The sequence below is a fragment of the Hippopotamus amphibius genome, chromosome 7 (genome assembly GCF_030028045.1).
Source record: "Hippopotamus amphibius kiboko isolate mHipAmp2 chromosome 7, mHipAmp2.hap2, whole genome shotgun sequence".
NCBI lineage: Eukaryota > Metazoa > Chordata > Mammalia > Artiodactyla > Hippopotamidae > Hippopotamus > Hippopotamus amphibius.
The window spans coordinates 127,863,695-127,886,913 of record NC_080192.1 but is presented as its reverse complement, the minus strand read 5'-3'; the positions used below and the strand labels follow the sequence as shown (position 1 = coordinate 127,886,913).

Here is a 23,219-nt window from a genome sequence, read left to right as displayed (position 1 = left end):
CTTTGTTCCTCTGTCCTCTCTGTACTTTCCCTTTACCTATTTTGTCTCCTCTGGAGTTCAAGATTGGGGGATAAGAGTCATGCACTGATTCTGCTGCAGGCAGGTGTGGTAACTTGAGGGCAGGCGGGGGCGACTGTGACAGGCTTGCTTTTCCTTTGACCTCCTCCTCTTAACTAGCTATATAGATGATCTGATGCAGCGCAGCAAACATCCTGGTCCTTGCCTTCAAAGACCTCACATCGAGCAGGGGAACAGACATGTGAGTGACCCACCCAAGGCAGATCGGCGTACGGTGAGGGGCAGCCTTCCAAGTCCCACTGACTGCCTGGGCTTTCAACCACCTCCATCACTTACTAGATGTTTGACACTGGGCAAATTATTTCACCTCCCGATACCTCAGCGTTCCCATCTATAAAATGATGATATAAGCATCTTTTTTCCTTAAAAGGTTGATCTGAGAAATAAGAGAATACATGTAAAGGACTTAGCACAGGGCTTGGCGTGTACTGGTCTAGAACACTGAACTGTTAGCAAGCTAGCCAGGGTGTGGTTGTGCATAGCACAGGGTACCAATCAAACAGGGCGACGTGGGCTCTGGATTCTGTGGGGTTGGAAAAAAATCCTCATAAATCCTTTGGACATTACCCGAAGGATGGGCAGCCTTTCCCTTGGAGGGCGGTATTCCAGGGGGACCAAAAGGTAAAAGTAAAAACACTGAGTTAGAAATAAGAGGCACGTTTGGGGTATGGAGAGTAGCTCCCTGTGGCTGGAAGGTCATGTTCACTGGCAAGGGGAGGAAAGGTCCTTCCAAGGATGTGCACAGCCAGACTTCTGGCACAGGAAAGGAAGTTCAAGGCCCTTCCATGAACTTGAGCCCCAAAGTTGAAGCTGCAGGTCTATCTCAGGACCACTGTCAGGGTCAGGCAGGGCTCCGGGAAGGGAGCTCCCTTCCCACCGTCCTCCTGCCTTCTTTGGCCGGGGCCTCCTCCCGGGGCTTGGCCACGCCCCGCATCCAGCACCCCCACCCCTCAGCCTGTTGGGAGGCAGTCAGGAGGCTTGTCGCGGGGGCTGTGCCGGGTGGGCAGTTTTCCCGGAGCAAGGAGCGGAGCAGGACTGAGTTGGCGCCAGCTCCCTCAGATATAGACGTTGCTGGCTGGATGACCAGCCTGCCCCGTTAGCGAGAGCCCAAGGGCTCCCTCAGGCACTGTGTTCCTGTCCTGGGGGCTGCATCACACCTCCGGGGGGGTGGCATGTCACAGAGGGAGGCCCGAGGGGCACTGGCCATGCCAGGAGTGGGGCAGAGCCCGCCCAAGGCCACGCCGAGGTCGCTAGCAGGCACTGACAGGAAGAGGAGCCGCGTGCGCAGGACGGGGCAGAACCTGTGGGAAGAGACCAGCTGGAGCAACCAAAGATGGAGCAGAGCTGCCCTGAGCCCTCGGGGGGCCAAGGCCAGGAGCCTGGCTCGCGGCCGGGTAAGAAACCCGGGACCTGAAGAGGGAGCTGGGGGAGGCAGGCACGGGAGGGGCTGCGATGTCACCTCTGGTGGCAAAGCCTCACCCATGGTTACTGTCCTGCCCAAGAGAGGGCACAATGACCCCTTCCCCTCCAAGGCTCCATGCTTGGGTGGTTGGGGTAAGTCAGAGCTGGTCTTAACCAGAGCATGGCTCCAAGAGCTGGCCCAACTCACTTCTCTCAAGGAAACTGAGGCCTGGAAGAGTGATATGTTCCCCAAGGTCCCAGAGCAGCAGTCAGCGACAGGGTCAGTGTGCTTTGGTGTCCTTTCCTCTTTACCACAGCTGCCGCCTCATCTCAGGACCTGGCTGGGCCTAGGGTCAGCCCTACAGAGCAGGGCGTGGCTGTGTTCTCCCTGTGGCCCCAGGGCATCTTGATAAGCAGGATTCAGACTTAGATGTGGGCCGGAGCAAGGGCCAGCCGGGAGGCGTCATGGAGGACAGGGAAGAGTACAGGATCCTCAGTTCTGAGCCTAGGCAAGGTCTTCTCTCCAGTTCCTGCTCTGTAAAGCAGAGCCGGGCTGAGAGCAGACAAAGAGGACGAGGCCCTTGGGTCTCTGCCGACTGGCATGCTATAACTCTAGCAGGAGACTTTGCCCTCGGATGCTCTGAGCAACCAGGGGCAGTGTGTGTCTTGTCAGACCCACTCACCTGGGGTCCTCTGTGCAGAGTGAGGCCAGTCCTGAGAATGCCGCGCGGGAGCGGAGCCGGGTGAGGACGCTGCGCCAGGCCTTCCTGGCCCTGCAGGCTGCTCTGCCTGCCGTGCCGCCCGACACCAAGCTGTCCAAGTTGGATGTGCTGGTGCTGGCCACCAGCTACATAGCCCACCTCACCCGCACGCTCGGCCACGAGATGCCCGGCCCCTCCTGGCCACCCTTCCTGCGTGGACTCCGCTACTTGCACCCTCTCAAGGTAGGTCACGGGCCTGGGGCCTCGGGGAAGGGGCTTTGGGATGGGGGATACTGGACTCAGGCCCCCTACCCTGGGCAGAGCTGACGTTGGGGCCGGCTGCTTCCTGTTGTCTCAGAGGGATAGGAGCTGAGGCTGGCTCTTGAGACTGGGATGACCCTGGGTTTCTCATGGGATACAGTGGGGGTGATGATTGGAAATGACTTCATGACAATGTGTTTCCTGCTAGGGTAGGGAAATTCTTAGAGGCCCCAAGACTGGGTCACTTAGGGGTAGAGGAGAAAGGGGGCCAGTTTCCAGGGCCGGGCCTGGGAAAGAAACCACACCTAGGAGATTCCTAGATTCCAGGGGGTACCGTACCACTGTACAGGGCCTTGGTGTTCTCTGGACTTCTGTCTCAGGAGGGATCCCCCTTTGAAGAACAAAGGTCTGAGAAAGCATCACTCTAGAAGCAACCAAGCTGGGTGGGAGAGTGGCAGGGGCTGGGAGAGGAGGGAGGAGGGCTTCCTGCCTGTATCACTTACCAGACTGCCACCTACCTTTCTTGAACCTCGGTTTTCTTATGTGTGAAAGGGAAGACAATGTGCGTCTGACTTTGCTTCCAGGGTATGAAATGAGATCATGAAGGAAAAGTATGATTCACAGTAATCATCATCGTCATAACAGCTAACATTATCTGGGGGCTAAAGCTATGCCAGGAGCTGGACTAAAGGCTTCGGTGCATTTTTATCTTCTAATCCACACAAGAACCAAATGAGGATTAGAAAAAGAAAAAGAAAAAAATATAGGAAAAAAAATCAAGTGAGGGTTATTTTACAGACGAGGAAACCAAAGTTTAGGAAGGTTAAGTGGCTGAATGCGACGTGAACCCCAGAGTGTCTGACTTCAGACCCGGGGCTCACAGCCACTAAGCAGACCCCGGGAGCGGGGGCGGGGCGCACTGCAAGTTGCGTAACTGTTACGAAGGGTCGCCTCTGCCCTCTGAGGATAGCAGCTTCGTTTTTACGGAGGATACGTGTCCGCATCTCTGTCCCTTAAACATCACAGCTCTGAAACGTCTTGGAACTCAAGATATTTTCCTTTCATGTCACGACAACTAAAATGTAAGAATTTGAGACGAAAAGGAGCAACTCTGAAATGCCAGGGGTGGCACCTGGGGCGGGGTCCCCAGGGGAACAGTTGCTTCCTTAGCTGTTAGATGGCAGTCAAGGTGAGGCCCTTGCCTGAAGTAGGTGATGGGTAGATATGTTGAAGGTAGAATAAATGAGAGGCCAGCTAGGACTAGACCTCTGGCAGCTTGGTCGGGGGGTAGCTAGCCAGGAGCGGTGGCCCTCCGCCGCCAGCTGGGGGCCTGTCAAGAGAAGGGCGGATCTCGGGGCAGAGTCAACCTGGCGTTTTCTGGGGCCGGCCAGGCCCCTGCTGGAAGGATGGACCATCCCGGGAGAGGCCCTGCGTGGGAAGAGTGGGCAGCACTGGCGTCCGGGGCCCTAGGGCCAGGGGCTGGGCCAGAGAAGGGGTCAGGAGTGTTCGGTGTCAGGAGAACGTGTGAGACCACGCGTGGTGGTGAGCCCGGGACCGCTGTCGTCGGAGCAGTCGTGGCCGGTGGGGGCGGGGCTCTCAGGGAGGGAGGCTGGGAAAGGCCTGGTTTGGGGTGCCTAGGACTGCGAGGGCTGCGCTAGCGAGCATGGCGCTCGTCCCTTCCCCGTGTCTTGCAGAAGTGGCCGATGCGATCGCGTCTCTATGCCGGAGGCCTGGGGTGCCCTAGCCTTGACTCGACTGCAGCCGCCACCTCGGGCCAAAGAGCAAAGGAGTCAGAGACTGGGCCCCAAGTCTCTGGAGAGGCAGATGCTCTTCTTCCCATCAGGCCGTTCTCACCAGCCCCTGGTGACAAGTGATCATCACGGTCGCCCTTTTCTCCTGGACTGCAGCTCAAGCTTAGGGATCTGGATTCTCTGCCAGGCCCTGCCTGTCTTCATTCTGCCTCTCACCCATCGGATCTGACTCGGGCTCAGCTCCCAGGTTCCAGCATGCAGACCAGGCAGAGCAGTGGGCACCTCTGTGACGGAGAGCACTCAGGAGGACCAGGGAGCAGATCCTCCTCTTGCCACCCGTGCGTGATGCCCCAGTGGCTCCCTTGTGGCAGTTACAAGGGAAGTGGACAAGGAAAGGGTTTGATCGGGTTGGAAGTTGAGTTAGGGCACCATCCCTTGCTTTTCTCCCCTAAGGTTCCCACAAACCCTCTAGAGGTTGCAAGAAGACAGATACAGAGGTAGCGCCTGAGGCTGGCAGCCGCTGCAGGCGCTGATGGGAAAGCCAGGGGCCAGACTGGCTCCTGGCAACTGTGAGTGTGAACAGAGCCGGGCCGGGGTCACACAGGCAGAGGGGAGACTGAAGGAGGGAACATACTTTGTTATTGCAGCACAAGATGCTTACCCAACGTCAGGAGTTTAGGAATCTTGTATCTGCCCTGTGGTCTCTCCAGCTGCCCGTCATCACTACATTTTCTCCCTCTCTGGGCCCTGCACCCTTCCACTCTGCTTGATATGAGTTATATTTACAGGTTAAGCCATAAAGCATACATTGCTTACCTTCCAGTATCCAGAGACTCTTTCACGTAGTCCTAGCTGCCTGGTTTGAGATCTTATCCCAGCAGCAGCTCTACCTAGCTGAACCAAGCAGCACCTTAAGGCCTTGCATATGAAGGATTTTGATAGACTCAATTACATCCTTGAAGGACCTTGGAAGGAGAAGCGTATCTTTTCCAGAGGATAATTAATTACAATCTTCCATTATATTAGAAACCTAACCTCCAGGACAAACAAGATAGGCCTGGGTTCACTGGGTTCCTTGTATGACTTTGGCCGAAGGCCCCACTGGCTCAGGAGTTATTTCTACAAAAATACAAATGAGCTCCCTCTGGCCAGCTGCTCCCCACAGGCACTGCCCTCCCAGGCTCTCCCTTAGTCCTGCCATGGGGGGCCAGAAATCAGACAGTGCTTGAAGAGAATTTCTCTCTGGCCCTGTAGAAATAGTTTGAGGAAAAATCACAGAGTCTATAGACACAGAAACTAACTTTCCAGATCAGGCAGGGCTTCAGATCAGGTTCCTGAAGTCCAGACCGAGGAGGAACCACCTCTTTGTTAAACTTCAGTGCCGCAGAGTGGGAAGACACCGGCCAGGCCAACCAGAGTCCCAGCAAGGGTAGCATTAGACCAGAGCCACCACTGCCGTCGTGAGAACTCATGAGATGCTGGCCGGCTGCGAGTGGCCGGGGGTCTGAGCTCCGGTGCGCGGAGCTGCAGTTCCTCCACGGGGCTGGCCAGGGGAGCAGGGGGAAGGCGGCCGGCGGGTGACTCAGCGCACTGGCGTGGAGGCAGAAAAGGAGACACAGAACGTCCCAGCTGCGACGGCGTGAGACGTGGGAGAGCAGCTGGGCTGTGGCCGGGAGCCATGGGGAGAAGGCCTCGGCCAAGGCCAAACGCGTAAATCTACCAAGTCTCTGCGGAGGGGCCTGGAGCGCTTGTGCAGAGCTGCTCCTGGGCAGCTGGACGGGGCCAGGCAGGGCAGAGACCAGGTGTGGGTGGGCGCACACACACTGTTCCTCACAAGACCGTAAAAGTCCAGCTCGAATGTTCTATTTTTAAAGCCAAAAAGCTGTATCTCCCTTGTTGAATTTGAGCTTGGTCAGAAGAGGAACCGATGAATTTCCTCGTGAGCTGGTGGCACACAATCTCTCTCTGGGGACAAAGCTGGGAAAGCTGGCTTTGGGTGTACATGGAGGTCCCCCTATAACACGGGGCTTCTCCTGGTATCTCAGGGTTTGGAGCGTGCTCCACCCGCTCAGACGCCAGCCTCTGCCTGGTAATGTCAGACCCTTTCGGGGGAGGGGGAGCCACGCATTATCCTGGTAGAAAAGACAAGGACGGCCAAAGAAGGATGCAGCTGAGGGGCGGGGGTGGGGGCAGGGCAAGTACCATCATTACAAGTTTCTAAGTCTGTCTCAGGATCTTTCCAGGCATTTCCTCAGTGTTCTGGACAGTCCCCATGGGGTCCAGAGGCCATATCCTTCAGCCAGACAGCACCCAGCACAGTCAGGCCAGGAAGCAAAAGGGCCGCAAGGGGGCAGGCAGTGTCAAGGAAAGGACCAGGGGCTGAATGGGAATAACCAGAGTAGATGTCAGGTTGGAGACTTCCACCCACAAATGAACCAGAATCAGGAGTAACCCCCTTTTCCTCTGTAGCAGCAGAATAAATATACCCTCGAACTGGGAGACCCTGGGAACAGGGGTATGTAGGAAAGAAGCTCCAAAAGGAAACAGGAGCCCAGAGGACAAAATGACACTCAGGTGGCCTGGCTCGGGAGTGAGCGGGATGGCTGTTCCACTTGGGTGTCTTGTACCACCCACGCCATCCCCAGGGGCCCGTGACTCGAGGTGGAGGTGGGGCAGAGATGGCCAGGACAGCTTCCCTGGGGTTGGAGGTGCATGTGCTTTCTGAGGGGCAGCAGAATTAGAGGGCAGAGGCTTAGATGCACTTTGGGAGACGCAGAGCTGGGTAAAGGGTATCTAAGTTTAAGGTGGAGACTGCAGATTTCGCTAAATTGAGAACTAGAGTCATTAGAAATAGAAAAATCTAGTCTTGTCTGAGAAATTCCCTTTCTCTTCCTCTGGAAGGAGCCTGGCTAGGATGAGTCAGATGGCACTGTCCTCTCCCCTTTGTGGCCTAAGCCCTAAACCCAGGGCCCCTGCAAGCTTGGTATCTGAGCTCAAGGGTTGGCGAACTATCACCAGTGGGCCAAATCCAGCCCCCAATTTTGTAAACAAATTTTTATTGGAAAACAGTCACACCTATTTGCTTACATACGATCTATGGCTACTTTCTTTATACAACAGCAGAGTTGAATAGCTGCCACAGACAGTAAAGCCCAAAATATCTACAGAGTTCCTGTGCAGGAACTCTGGGTCTTTACGGAAAAAGTTTGCTCTCCATCAGAGATATGCAAAGTGTGGTCTGGGAACGCTGGGGGTCCCGGAGACCCAATCAGTGCTCCAAGTGACCAAAATTATTTTCATAATACAAGATGCGATTTGCCTTCTTTTCACTCCTATTTTCTCATGAGTGTGATGGAATTTTCCAGAAGCCGTATGACATGTGATATTGCAACAACAGCTGGAATCTAGATGCAGATAGGAGAATCCAGCTCTTGATTACAACAGACATTAAAGATATTTATAACAATGTAAAACAATGCTGCTCTTCTCACTAAATATTTTCCAATATGGGAAATAACTCTTTTTCATAAAAATGGTATCTATATTCACATATAGTGGGCTAATTAATCTTATTTTTCAATAAACATTTTAAGTCTCTATTCTAATTTCTAATGTGGTAAATATCAATAGACATTACCCACATAAGCAAAAGCTTTTCAGAGCCCTACTTTTTCAAGAATGTAAAGGGATCCTGAGATCAAAAACTTTTAGAATCTCTACTCTAGAATAGATTGGCGAAGGTCAGGAAACGCTCTTTCCCAACCCCAAGACCCTGTATGTGACAGCTCCACCCTCTGCCTGGGGCAGACACAGTGATTCAGGCCTGGTCTTTGCTTGAGGTGAGGTGGGGGAGGGTGCCTGGCAGAATGCGGACGGGGTCCCGAGTCCGGATCACCGTGAGGTCTCCTGGAGGATGAAGGTGGGGCTGATGCCCTGGTGGGCTGGGCCTGCCTCAGGCATGGCCAAGGCCTCCTTGTCATTGCTGCCCCTCAGCATCCCATTGCTCACCTTCTCCAGAAACACAGCAGTGTCCACGGAGAGGTCCTGGGGACACAGAGCAAAGGGAGCGGGTGGGGTGAACGTGAGACAAAGGGGAGGTGAAGGAACCTCCCTTTTCTCTTGCAGGAAAGGTGACCCTGCTTTGATCCCGGCTAGAAAGGAGACCAGTGAGGAGCAGTGGGGGAGAAAGGGAGGAGCAGGCCCGGGGGGAGCACGCGGTGGGAGGAGGGAGACGAAAGGCCAGCAGCTGTGGCCTCTCAGGGCCGAGACCCTTCTGCCCATCAAGCCCCGCTCCCCTGTGGGAAGGAGCCGGGCAGCTGCTGTGGGACCGTCCAGCTCAGGCAAATCATCAGAGAAAGGGGGGCTGAGAGGAGAAAGAAAAGGGAGGGCCGGGAATGGGGAGGCCCAGCAGGCGTGAGACAGGGAAGGGAGGGGGACCTGACAGCAGAGGGGCTACCTGGCTATGGGTTCTGCAGTGAAGTCGCTTCTGACAGGACACGGGCAGGAGGGCAATGAGTTTCGGCAACACTGGGTAAATGGTCCGAGGGTTCAGGCTCCGGCCCCGCATTCCCCCTGAAGACAGAGAGCTCCTGAGGCTCCTACTGTGTAGCCAGGGCACACCCCCAGCCACCCATTCTCAGCACTCCGATCCCCAGCCCCCACCCACCTCCTCGAGCTGAGCTCCACCAAGAAGCCTGACTGTTCCAGACACCCAGGAGCCCAGGACTCCCTGTGCCCCCATCCCACGCCCCCTCACCACGGAGCAGGCTGCCTGCCCCCGCTCCCAATCCTGCCGGACTTGCGGCCAAGTGTATGTCCCATGCCCTGGCTGGCAAGTGGCTTCCAAAAGAAACACCACAGTTCCTGCTCTGATGTGTAGAAACCCCAGGACTGAATATCTGTCTCCTCTTGGTTAAGCCTGAATTTCCTGCTCCCCTCACCCCCAGACTGGTTGCTGGAGGCACATCCCCCCTTTGGGGGCTCTACCTCCCCAGCCTCAGGTTAGGAGAGAAGCCCTCTATCCCAACACAGCTAGGGGCCAGCTGCTGAGCAGGGAAACAAAGGACAGGGACCACCTCAACTGCCCAGGGCAGAAGTAGCAGGATTAAGTGTAACCTACAGGAACCGCTGGAAAGACAGGGGAGCCAACCACCAGCCACTGGTGAGATCATGGGGACAGAGCGGGAACTAAGGACCAGTGAATTCACTGAGGAGTTATGAAGGGGCAAAGACGACGGGGCATTTTTTAACCTGAAAAAAAAAATGACAAACATCAAATTATCAGATTAGGAACACTCCTCCACATTAAGGATGCTGGAAGGAGAAAAACAAGTTGAGTAAATCAGGCTGGCCTAAATAACAGCAGATCTATCAAGGTTTCAGGGGTCAGAACCTCTGGGTTGGGTCCGAGTTCGGTGAAAATAAGTTTTGTGTCACACATCCCAGAAAACCACAGCTAACTGCATGGTGGCTGGCAAAGTCCTGGTGAAAACACAGGTACACTCTCTCTACAGACGCAAACTTTGAACAGGGCTTGGAGACGGAGCCAGGTGACATAAAACTACCAAGATATGATATGCTCTGAGAAGGAGTGCAGTGCATAAAGCAGAAGTTGAAGCAAAGCTAAGCTCTCACTGCTGAAGCGTGGGGATATGCCAGGCCAGCTGGGAAGGACTAAGTCTCATCACAAGAAGCCATGGCCCTGACCCTGGGAGGGCTGCCAGACACAGGACTTGCCAGTCAGCAAGGCTCCTCTTCCTTCACATGCCAGGGCTGCTTTAATGTGCCTCAAACACAGTGGGAATATTCCACCAACTGGCCAAGGAGGTTCCCTTTTGAGCAGTCTTACCAGGTGCATCATTCCCTGGACGGAAGGGCAGACCCAGGCAGACCTGTTTTGCTTCTGGAAGGTTGTCGTAAAATATGCCATTGACCCAGACAGGTGGGCCTCTCATGCATTACTGCAAAAATGCACATTTACTGGTGCCTTGGAAAGGTGGAACTCTATGTGGGGGAAAAAAATGGTGTTACTAAAAATTATGAAATCCTAGGCTGTATGTTGATGACTACAAGGCCCAGAGTTAAGAGATTTTCTTGGGGTTCCGGTTATATGTGAGCCATGGCGGGCACTAGGCAAGAAGACTGGATAGCCCTTTTGGAAAGGCAGCGAAGCGTTGTAGAAGAGATCCTGATATTGCAAATCCTCCCAAGAAACCAACTGTTAAAAACACTGCCAGTGAAGTGAGGGAGTGTGTTCTTAACACCAAGCTTATTTAAGACCTAGAATGGAAAGAGGCTGGTCTCCTGCATTTTAAAAGAAGCCAGAGCCATCAGTAGCCTCCCAGGAACAGTGAAAATCCTAAGTTGGTCCTCCTAAGGCCTTTTAAGAAGGAGAGAAGTGTCTTTTCCAGGTTAAGAAGGCACAAACATTGGCTGGGCTTTCTGCCTACCACCTGGAGGACTTTTTTCTCTTTCTTTTTCTTTTCTTTTTTTTTTTAATTTATTAAAAAAAATTTTTTTCTTTACTTTTGAAAATTTTTTATTTTTAATTTTTTCTCTTTTATTTATTTTTAAATTTTTTCTTATTTATTTATCTATTTAAACATTTTTTTTTTAGTTATTGTTTGGCCACGCCATATGGCATGTGGGATCTTAGTTCCCTGGCCCAGCTATGGAACATGTACCCCCTGCACTGGAAGCACAGAGTCTCAACCACTGGACCACCAGGGGAGTCCTGGAGTGTTTTTCTTTAAAGCATTTCAAGGATAACCTTTGTACAAAGTCAGAACTGGAATTGTTCAGAAGACCCCTTTGGCTTTTTTTTTTTACCAGAGGTGCTCCACTTAAATTTTCATCCCAAGACAGGAAGATCATCAATTTTAAACAACTCTTAGATCTTTCTAAATTTCAAAATTATGAAAGAAGATGGCTCTGATCTTGACAGAAAAGTGTCATTTTGGTTGATCAATTCTCCCATATCTTTTTTTTTTTTTTCAACTTAATATGGTCTTGGATGATCATCTCATTACCTGGTGCAATAATTCCTATTCTTAGAGAGTTTTCATTCAATTTGTTCTCAGTTATAGCAACTACACATTTATAGAAGGCATTTCTCCTGAGACACCCTAAACAAACATGAAGAAACACAGCAAGAAAGAGAAAACTTGGGTTTGTAAAAAATCCTTGACCGACTGAAGAAGAAGAAATGATATGTCTTATGGGGTTCCTGCATGAATGTCATATTTTCTAAGAAAGATTATTGGACTTCCATTTCTGACAATACGGTAGACTAATGTGCAAGAAATCTGTCCTGGTACAGAACATTCAAAATGGTGGATAAAAATTTTTTAATGCTTTAAGATACATTACTGGGCTGGCAGAAAAGTGAGGGAAAGGAATAGGAAGGTATAAAACCAAAATTGGTAAGCCAGCACTGAAGCCAGTGTAGCCTGGTGGTATCTGCAGGTTCCTGGTGCCCAAGGCCAGGGTTTTAAGAAGCCAAATCTGGGGACAAAAAACAAAGAGCCTGGGGCCCATACAAAATGCAAAGTTGGATCAAAGACTCTGTGATAAACCTGGGGTCCCCAAATGCCAACATCCTCAGTGAGTAAAAGAGAGATGAGAATACGTGCCCAAATAGATCCTGGCTTGGCGTGGAGGTTGGGGAGGGAGTCTCCCACAGATTTCCAAGCCCTTAAAATTTGGGGGGCCAAAACCCCCCAAATTTTAAGTGATCTCAATTTAGTAATGTTTCTAAGCAGAAGAAAGTACAACTCTTCTCTGGAAGAATGTCCTTTAAATTAGGCATTGAAGGAATCCCATGGATAAAATTCCAACAAACTTTAGCTAATAGCAAATAATTCTAAAAATCAGAAGAAAACATGCCACCATAAACAATGGGAGCGGAAACACTGAACCTGCAAGTGGTAGGGTCACACTTGCAGTGACTGCAGATATTGTAATTTTTAGGTACAGAATATACATTAAATATGTTTAACATGTTTAAAGAAACAAAGAGTACTTTGAAAAGACAACACAGAAACAAGAGGCTGTCAAACATGACCAGGCAGAATTGAGGGAAAATATAGAATTTTTAGACATTAAAAATATAATATTTTAATTAGAAATCCAGTAGATTAGAAACTGCTGAAAACAGAACTAATAAATCAGAAAATAGATCTGAAAAAATTACTAGAATTCATTACATATGGACAAAGAGATGGAAAATAGAAAAAAAAAAGAATATGAGAATATCTTCATGACCCTGGAATAAGGAGTTATTCCTTTAAAAAGACACAAACAGCACTAACCCTAAAGGGAAAAAATGATACATTATATTTCATAAAATTACGAGCATCTCTTTATCAAAAGATGCCATTGAGAGAGTGAAAAAGGTGAGTTCACAGACTGGGAGAGAATATTTGCAGTACATATAATCAAAAGAGCTTGTATCAAGAATATACTTAAAAACTCCATAGAACAATAAGGAAAAGACTGACCACCCAATCATAAATGGGCTAGAGCCCTGACTGGAAACTTTTCTAAAGAGGATATCTAAGTGATCAAAGATGGTTAACTTCAATAGAAATTAGAAATATGCAAATTGAAATCACAATGAGATACCACTACCCCTTCTCCAGAATGGTTAATACCTGTGTCTGTTAAATCCAGCAAGTACACAACCTAGGTATATACCCCCAAAATATGAGGGCACAAAGGGCATCAAAAGATATGTACGAGGGTGCTCATAGCAGCATTGTCTGTGATAGCCCCAAACTGGAAACTTGTATTGTTTCCTTTGGCTGCTATGGCTGGACTTTTGCAAACCAGCTGTCACCTTGTTAGAACCCACCAGTAGGGGGTGCTAGAGGAAACCCGCAAGGCAGGGAGAGAGAGAAGGGATTTGCTCCTTGCAGTTTGCTTCCTTTCCTGAGGGTCGTGGTGGCAACAGCTCTTTACCAAGGCAGTTCAAGTTTCCGGCTTTTCCCCCATCTCAGAACCAGCCTTACTGTGCCCATCAAAGATACCTGCACCAACTGTCCAGTACTCCTTCCTCTGAGGTCTGAGTTCCACCTCCTCCAAGCTTCTGGATTCCTGTAACGCCCACCTCTTGCCTCTGTTAACCACCACCCATCTGAGGGCTTCCTTCTGTTGCCACGTCGATGTTTCCTGGGCCCTTTCCTTTGGCCTTTGCAGTCCTTATAATAAACTCCCTCTGTTAAAAAATAACTGGTATGGTTTTTATGTTCCTGACTGGACCGTGAATGATACTACAGCCATTTCAGTTCTTTTTGGCGAGTTTCAGTTCTGGCCTGCCTCCTGACCAGGAATGCATTGACCATCACTCCTCTTTTAATTAGGGAACCTGAGGGCTGCGACAAGGTTCACAGATGCTCCAGATGCTCACAGCCTCTCTTGGTTGGTTGTCGATGGCGTCTTGACGTCATCACAGAAATCACTCAAAGCCAAAGAGCAGCGCATCTTGGGTGTCCACAGCTGTGACTGCCTGCCAGGGGGACAAGGAAGGTCACACCAACCCCGATGAACATTCTCTAGCTGGGTGACTTTTCGCCTGTGAATGTACATGTGAAAATGGCCTCTTTTCTAAAGCCTTCCCGACCCTCCTCAGATGTTGCTGAGGAAACTGGATTTGAGAGCATCAAACTCCAGAGGCTCCCTGCTGTTACTATGGCCACCGTTGTGTATGTGTGTGTTTAATAACGTCATTGTAAAAAATCTGATTTTTTAACCAGATTGTAAACATGTGTGCAGAGCTTGCCCAGCAAACGAACAAAAAGGTTGTGTAATTTGTGAGCAAAACAATGTGAGCTGAGACCTTGATGGGCCACGATCTTTCAGCTAGCAGGCTTGTACCAACGGTAATGAATTATCATAAAGCCACTCCACCCTCCGTCTCCCCCAAATAACCTCATGGCATATAATTTTCCTAACCCACTTAAGTACACACCTCCATAGTTCCCACTATTTAAATCTCTATCTAAATAAAACATAACACAAGCTGCTTATTCAACAATCTATTTTTATTTACACTCTTGGCCAGAATATTCTCATAAGATTTTCCTGTTGCGTACATTCTAGATGCCAATGCTTTGGTTCTGCCCAGAGGTGTTATCCAACATCTTGGGATCTCAGCTCCTGACCTCCTCAAATGCAAGTTCCTATTCCCTCAGTGCAGCCACCCGCTTCTACGGTCATACCATTTATCTTGTCATTACCAATAACTGTACCATCTCCAAAATCTCTACTTCAAGCATTCTGATTTGGTGTTTTGATCCCTATTTCCCAGCCTTCCACCTCACCCAGGCTAGTGCTCGTGGTCCCATATTTATTCAATCCTATTGAGACCTCTAATTTTTTTTTTTACCCCCTTCTGTGTTACTAACCATCTTCCCTCATAACCTTACTTCCTCTTCATTCATCTCAGATTCCTTGTTCATTATTGTAATTGCTCCCTTGCGATTACCTTTCTCCCTTGCCCCCTCCCCCTCCATTTTTTTTGCCTGACAGCATCCTGACCTGATACTATCGTCCCACTTCAGGCCTTGCCTCAGCACGGCTGGAGATGAAACCACAGCTGTGGCCCCTGGCCTCCCTTGAAATTCTCACCATAAATCTCAAACGGGACTCAGCTGCTGCAGCAACCTTCCCTCCTATGTTTCCTTTCCCACATTCTAACACATTGATTTCCCACTTCTTTCTTTCTGCTGGAGTCCTCTGGGCTTGCCTTCACCACATACTTTATGAGAAAACAAGAGCAGTCAGGCAGGAACTCCTCCATCAGCATACCATCGACCACACCTACCACTTTCCCAGCCGTGCCTGCGCACGATGGATGAAGCTTGTCCTTTATGTGGGCCTGACTCCCATCCCCTTTTGCCCTTCTGAGGGGCCTTACTCTTAAAAGTATTCCCTCTGCCTCCTTCTGCAACCTTGACTTTTTTTCTCACCACTGGATCATATTTCCCATTTTTATCAGGCTACAAATATTCTCTAGTATAGCATCTCCCACTAAAAAACCCTTCCTTGACCCTGTTTCCCCATCTGCTACCACATTTCTCTGCCCCACCACAGAGCAACACTTACTCAAAGTTCTCTCCGTTGCCTTTCCTCACTCATTTGCTCCAACGAGGTGTTCATCTCCACCTCTAAAACTGTCCCCACTTTGCCAAATCTGATGTTCATTTCTATGGCCTCATCTTCGTTTTTGTTTTCTCCTGAGCATTGTTTGACACCTTAGACAACACTGTCCTTCTTGAAACACTTTTCTAGATTCCTTAACCAGCTGTTCCTTCTCAGTCTTCTTCCTGGCTCCTCCTCCTCTGTTCTACTTATAAATATAAAAGTAGCATGGAGAAAATTAGCTAGGCAAAAGCCCCTATAAGTAAAATCAGAAGGCAAATGACAAGCTGGACAAGAGTATTTACAGTTCAGGTCATGGACATAGTGATAACATTAGTAATCAAAGAGCTCCTAAAGTGACTTACCTGGTGGTCCAGTGGATAGGACTCCACACTCCCAATGCAGGGGGCGCAGATTTGATCCCTGGTGCAGGAGCTAGATCCCACATGCATGCCACAACTAAGAAGCCTGCACGCCACAACTAAGAGCCAGTGTGGCCAAAATAAATAAATAAATAAATAAATAAATAATAAATATTTTTAAAAAGAAAAGAGAATACCCCTTTTAAAAAAAAAGAGCTCCTATAAATTATTAAGAAAAAGACCAACAACCCAATAGAAAAGTGGAGAAAGAATATGAACAGACAGACTTCAGGAAAGGGAATCAAATGCCCTTTAACATACAAAAAGATAGGCACACTTATTAATAATAAAGAAAAATAAAGATTAAAACTACAATGAAATACCATTTTCAACCATCATATTAATGAAAATCCAAAAGTTTAACAACATGCTCTATGGGAAAGTAAGTCTCATATATTGCTGTGACATTAATACGAAAAGATCTGTGAGACAGAAATAAACGCATACAAAGAAAAGTACAAAACAGCGTCTATCTTATGCTACCAGGACATATATGATTTCTGTTTGCGCACACACACACACACACACACACACACACACATGCACGCAAAACAACTAAAAGCAGTTACCTGTTGGAGAGAGAACTGGAGTGAATGGGGGATAAAGTGAGAGTGAGTCTTTTAAGGCTATGCCTTTTTAGGTTCTTTGGCTTTTTAACCATATGAATGTATTATTTATTTTTTAAAAAGAGAAACAAAGAACAGTGGTCCAAAGAGTGTCTTAGTGAAATTTTTCTATCTATTGGCTTACGGAACACAAATGTGTCAGCTTCGGAGGGAGTTAGGACGTTATGTTAAGCATGCCGTGTGGGTCCTGAGTTGGCTTCAGTCCTGTACCATGCGGAGACGGTCACAATGGCCGGAAATGACATTTATGGCGACAACCAAGAGCGTCACCAGGCATATGTTGATCTAGTTGAATACTCTCCACTGGATCCAGAACTTGGCTGGATACACACTCACTTTTTTACCAGGGCACCAGCTAAACTCTTATCTGCTTCAATTACCACCTTCACCAGAAGTATTGGCATTCTTTGGATGATTTAGTTGCTAGAAAGAAAGTGTTCAAACCAAATACCCGAACAATAACATCATTAGTCATTAGGGAAATGCAGATCAGCACCACTTCATACCTACTTAGGATGGCCGTAATTAAAACAACAACAGCAAATGTTGGCAAGGAAGTGGAAAAATTGGAACTTTCATATATTGCTGGTGGGAATGTAAAATGGTGCAGCCACTGTGAAAAACAGTTTGGCTGTTCTTCAAAAAGTTAAACAGAATTACAATCAACCCACAATTCTTCTCCTTAGTATGTACCCAAAAGAACTGGAAATGTATTTAAATAAAAACATATACACGAACATCCATAGCAGTCCTATTCAAAATCCCAGAAGGGGAAACAACCTGTAAGCCCATCAAAAGATGAATGGATAAACAAAATGTGGGATATCTACGCAATGGAATGCTGTTTGGCAATAAAAAGGAATGAAGTACTGGTACATGCTACAACACAAGTGAACCTTGAAAACATTATTCAAAGTGAAAGAAGGCAGACACAAAGGCCACATATTGTATGATACCATTTATATGCTCCCAGCATTAATCATTGTGAAGTCTTACAGAAAATACAGACCACTTCATCACCCCAGAAGTTATGTTGACTGTATATCCAGCCAGGGTCAATTGTGCAGACCTGCATTCAGGGAAAGAGATTCTGTTGTGAAATTTTTACTTGTTTACCTGTTCAATATCTTTTTATCTTCTTGTTCTTTTTGCGTAATCATAAAAATGTCTTTCACTGTTATTGATTAGAGCTTTCCTGTAGACATTAGACCTCCAAAAATTTCATATTATCCCTTGTAGAGCGCAACTATCGATCTCCTAGTCTTTTTAATAAAATATCTTGTAAAATAGCAGTCAGTGTTGGATCTGTACCTCAGCTACTTAAGTTTCTGGATTTTGTCGTTTGCCAGAAAGGCTTGTAGTTTCATTTTGCTGGCTTCTTCTTCCTTTCGCCAAAGAATTATTAGTATAATCACTAATATAGCATATTTGTTGTCCTAGAATGGTGTGTTAAGAAGCTTTGTGTCAATGGTACTGATGAACTCAGTGACAAGAACAAGGACGCAGATACAGAGAATGGACTGGAGAACTCGAGGTTTGGGAGGGGGCAGGGGGTGAAGGGGAAGCTGAGACGAAGCGAGAGAGTAGCACAGACATATATATACTACCAACTGTAAAATAGTCAGTGGGAAGTTGTTGTATAACAAAGGGAGTCCAACTCGAGGATGGAAGATGCCTTAGAGGACTGGGGCGGGGAGGGTGGGGGGGACTCAAGGGGGGGAGTCAAGGAAGGGAGGGAATACGGGGATATGTGTATAAAAACAGCTGATTGAACTTGGTGTACCCCCCAAAAAATAATTAATAAAAAAATAAAATTTAAAAAAAAAGAAGCTTTTTGTCTATTCTAGTGTAAACTGATGCACAGGAAGAAGCACCCCCTTTTCCTCTTTGCAGGATAAAATCATGTCTTCATGCATTGTCTACAATTGCTGCAGCCATCTTGAAACCGCAAGTGGAAGCATCGCCAGCATGCTGAAAATGGCAAGGCAGAAAGATGGACTTCTTGGTCTATTGGGATCTGTAATGACCTTATCAAGGCTCAGAGCTGACCTTGGACCACCTCGCCCCCCAGACATTTTGTTATGTGAGATAATGACTATGCTTGTAGCTGGTCTTTAGTTCTATTTTCTTGTGATGTACTTGTTTGAAGGTGACTCACAAACTCTCAACAGGAGAACATTCATATTTGGAAAGCTCAGTTTGGGAAGCTAAACCAAGCAAAGATAGTCATGTAACAGAGCAGCATTAGATACGATAAAAGGTAAATTGTTATTTATAATAAAGACAGAATGCTGTTTTTAAAAAAAGTATCCAAAAGTTTTGAAATGCACCGTTATGGCTACTGAGTCCTATATGTCCAACTGCAGAAATATTTTGTGTGTCTATATCCTGTCATGACCTCCTATTTTAGAGAAAAACTTATTGGCAGATAATTTTTTTATATCAAAAGGGTGAATAAAGAGTCTCTAAAGTGCCAGAAAAAATAATATGGTGCAATGACTGTTTGGCAGCCCTTGTACAGGATGTTACAACACATTTCCCAAACATTCTGTTGATGGGAATCCTTCTGACAACACAGAATGGTAGTGAGAGTATTTCATGCAAAATGTGTGAACACGGTGGTTGTGGATGACCTGAGAGGCAGAGCAGGGGGTGGTGATTAAAATGAAATGCTGCCCCTAAGCATTTATAGCAGCAGAATTTGGCATCCCTCTCATCACTCACAATAAGCTATGATGAGGCAAGAGAAGCCACATGATCAATTGATTTGTCATGTGGAAATCCCTCAGAAGAGCGAGCGGGAGGAGGCTATCTCTGATTTTGGCTATGAACTGACACAAGTCTCAGTCTCATCCCAAGCTGTTCATGTGCAAGACACACCTAAAGAAGCACACAAAGCCTTAGGAATGGAACCACAACAGAAATATACTGATACATCAACATCCAAGTCCCAGACCAGCCCCAGAGTAGGACATGAAAGGGCAGATCCAAACAGGATAAACCAAATTGATGTGGAAACTACTTCTTGCAGAAGGTGAGCCAGAGCTTGTGGTCTGAATCTCGCTGGATCAGTTGCTTGTTAAAACAACAACAAAATAATCAGCATTATTCAGAGAATTTACTAGAACCCAGACCCTCACTTCTAGGTATTTACCCAAGTGAAGTGAAAACCTATGTTGACAGAAGAACTGAAAAACCACTACACAGATGTTTACAGCAGAACCTGGAACCAATCCAACACATTGTGGTACATTTATAAAATTGATCGCTGATTAGCATTTAAAAGGAAAAAAGTATTGATACTACGACATAGATGACTTTTAAACATATTATGCTAAATGAAAGAAGCGAGGTTCCAAAGACTACATAATTCCATTTAAGTAAAACCCTGGAAAAGGCAAAAATAGAGAGATGAGGGAAAGATCAGTGGTTTCACCTTTGATTCCTGATCTTCTACCTGACGTACACTTTTCACCAGCTCCCTTCCATTTATCTCTCCATTCTGTTAAATCAGTTATCAATCACGCATCTGCTTTCCTTTTCTAATATTGTGTTGATGTCTCTTAACTCGTGTCATCATTTCTCCTTTCTCTTTAACCCTATAGGTTTATGATCTTTTTATTTCTTTACTGTTGTTATAGTGGGGATTTAGGAAGGAATGGATAAAACATATTCAGTCTTTCATTGTTTACCCAAGTTCTCCTTTAATCAAGTCTACAACATAAATATAGTTTAGGAAAAGGATATTATTTTTTCACCAAAAAAAAGGATACATATACATATGAAGTTTATTTCTGGCCAACCTCAGAAAACACGTGTTTACCAGACATGATTCCAGTAAGTATCTCCAGGCAAGTCATTGGATTTTTGTCTCCCAGAAAAGACAGTTTAAAAAGGTTGCCACACGGTTTCCAGCCTGACAGCCAGAATTTCTGAGCTGCCTGGGCTGCAGGCCAGAGTTCACAGGGGTCTGACAAACCAGCAGTTTTACACAGGGCTGTAAGAGCCGGGCATCTGCTAATAGTGTTAAGCTAGTGACTTGCAAAGGAGTTGTGGGTCTCTAAGCAGCCACCCAGTAGTCACACTTATAATCAGGACCCAGAAATGCCTTTTCACTACTGACATAATCATCCCCTTACATAAAAGCATAAAAATAGTGTTGAATTGGCATTGACTCCCATAGGAAACATTCCTGTTCACTCTCATCATTTCTACGGCACCTTGATCTTCAATCCCAAGCGGTCTTTGAAAGAGCCGTGATACTCAAATCTTCCACGCAGAAAACTCCAGGGTCTCAGGAAGCATCTGGGCTGGTGTTTCCTTTCCTTTAGATGCCACAGCAAAGCTGAAGAACACTGGGTAGTGGCTTTTAAAACTTTGGCTCCCACAAATGTAAATTACAGGCGGTAACATGCCCTACACACATATTATTTTTAACAAATCTGCCACTGTTCATCTGACCATGCCAGCTGACCCTGAAATTTTGGATTTTATTCTGTAAGATTATGAAACTATGATCTTGGATCTCCCCCTGCCCACCTCACTCCCCCCACCATCCAACACACACCCACACACATACACACACAAACACACACACACACATACACACACAAATCCTGGGCTGCATAAACCAGGACTTTCATTTCATTGATGGTACCTGACAAGGTAGTGTTCCCTGAGCCTCTCCCCTTCTTCAGGGAGTCTGGGATGAAAACTGTGTCATGAACAGGAGATTCACATTGTGTTGGGGGATAGGACTGGGGCAAGGACTCCCTAGCAGCTGAGGCCCTCTCTCTCCCTCTTGTTCTCTCACTGGGGCTGGTGATCCAGGGGGCTTTCACTCTTTGGATGCCATGTGGACCATAAGGTCCACCACCCTGTTCCTGCAGGCAAATTCATTGTCATGCCAGGAAATGAACTTGACAAAGTGGTCGTTGAGGGCAATGCCAACTCCAACATTGAAACTGGATGTTGGGAACTTCCTGGCAGTCCAGTGGTTAGGACTCCTAGCTTCCACTACAGGGGACCCAAGTTCAATCCCTGGTTGTGGAACTAAGATCCCACAAACCACAGGACGCGGCCAAAAAAGAAAAAGAAAAGAGGGTGTAACTGTTAAAGTCCAGGAGAAAACCTGGTCCTCAGCACAATCAATGCGTCACAATGACCCACTACTCCCTTTGTATGTGCAGATCTGGATTCTGTAAACTGTCAGTACCCCTTGTCTCAAAAACTTATGTGATTGTGTTTAGACCTCTAACAGGTGGAACAGTCCTCAGAGCTTTCTGAAAGATCATCTCCTAGGTTATAATCCTCACATTGGCTTGAAAAAAATTTTCCATTTCTCTCTTAGATCAACTCTGGATTAATTCTGTGGTTGACATTAGCATGGCACAGGGGGCAGGATAGCAGTCATACCCAGCAGAGGACAGCTAGAGTCTATCCCAAAGTGGCGCTCAGTACCAGCTCGAGCCCATTGACCCCCACTGGCCTCTCAGTACTCCTCAGGTGTTGTAGTGAGTTCTCCTGATATCTGAATCTCATTGTTTTTAAGTGATTATCCTAAAAATGTTACTCAAGCTATTTTTACTTAAGACTTGGAGTCTTAAGCGGTGCCGGTACATGTCCTAAGTAGGGACCTAGGGGAATCTGGGCAGTATGCCTAGGAGAAATATAGGTGGCTGGGTTTTTGTTTAATTTGGCTTAAGTTGAAAAAAAAAAAGGTCAATATATGATCTGAACAAACCATTTGCTAGTGAAATGAGACAATTACTCATCTCCGAAGAACAAGGGACATTTACTTCTTCTGGCCACAAGGTGTCCTCAGGTGACTGAGAACCTAGCAGAAGTATCCGAGACTCAATCCTCGTGACTACAGTGGCCCTTCAGAGGAACCCCACTACAACCATTAAGTAAATACTGGTACATCAGTCCTTTGATATCCTTGAGGTGGCCACTCAATTCTTTGAGGAATTAAAACAAGCCGTCCTTGTTTTACAAGTCTACTCTTTGCAGGACCAGAGGCGTGGCTCCAGGAAAAATTCCAAGCCCACCAATCTTTGTACCACTCCCCAAGCCTCCCCTATTTATCTTAAGAGGCAAGTAGAAAATTCTGGCCTTAAGGGAACAAAAGCTCCTCCCAGGAGGAACTGGCTTTTCTCCTCTCTGCCTTTGGATGTAAATATTCTACCTGGTCTTTTCCAGGAGCTGTTATCTAGGCCATCTTTTTAAAAATGCACATTTCAGGACTGTAATTTATTGAAAGAGAAAATGAAAGGGAGCTAGGTAATTTGGAACCTGCCTTGTCAAGGGCTAATACAAATCTTAAGTGTCTTCTCCATAAATATTAGTTGAAAAGGTTTAGTCATCTAAACAGGTGACCTTGATTTTTTCCATCTGCCAGCAACCCTGTTTGAATACAATCTTTTTTGTAACATCTGGATTTTGTATTATCGTACCTGGTTCAGGGGTGAAATTTTGGAATGGGAGCTGTGAGGTCTCTGTGTCTGTGTTTGTGTTGTGTGTATCTCTATGTGTGTGTGGTTGGTGTGCAGGATTGATGCCGAGCAGGGCCCTGGAGGGCTCCTGGGCACAAAGCCTTTCTGTGTCCCCCATTTCTTTGATTACAGGAAACAGCCTTCATTCAGCCTCCATGACCTTCCCTGAGTTCCAAGGGGCAGATTCAAGCAGTTGTTCACTAGGGAAGGGAGGGGACTCGAGATCAGGGAGAAACAGGCAAGAGCAGCCTTGGGGCGGGTCCTGTTTCCCATAAACAGATACTCACAACAATATCTTTGAGCTATTTTGCAGATACTGAAAGCCCCTCCAGGTGGGAAAAGTTAT

The 23,219-nt window shown here is 47.3% G+C and overlaps 1 protein-coding gene across 1 annotated transcript; it reads left to right on the top strand.

The window, feature by feature from the left end:
• The first annotated feature begins 1,250 nt into the window (after positions 1–1,250).
• TCF23 (transcription factor 23) lies at positions 1,251–4,315 on the top strand. The gene is made up of 3 exons (XM_057743650.1): positions 1,251–1,472; positions 2,181–2,423; positions 4,136–4,315. The coding sequence occupies exons 1-3, from the start codon at positions 1,251–1,253 to the stop codon at positions 4,313–4,315; spliced, it is 645 nt and encodes a 214-aa protein (XP_057599633.1).
• The last annotated feature ends 18,904 nt before the right edge of the window (positions 4,316–23,219 follow it).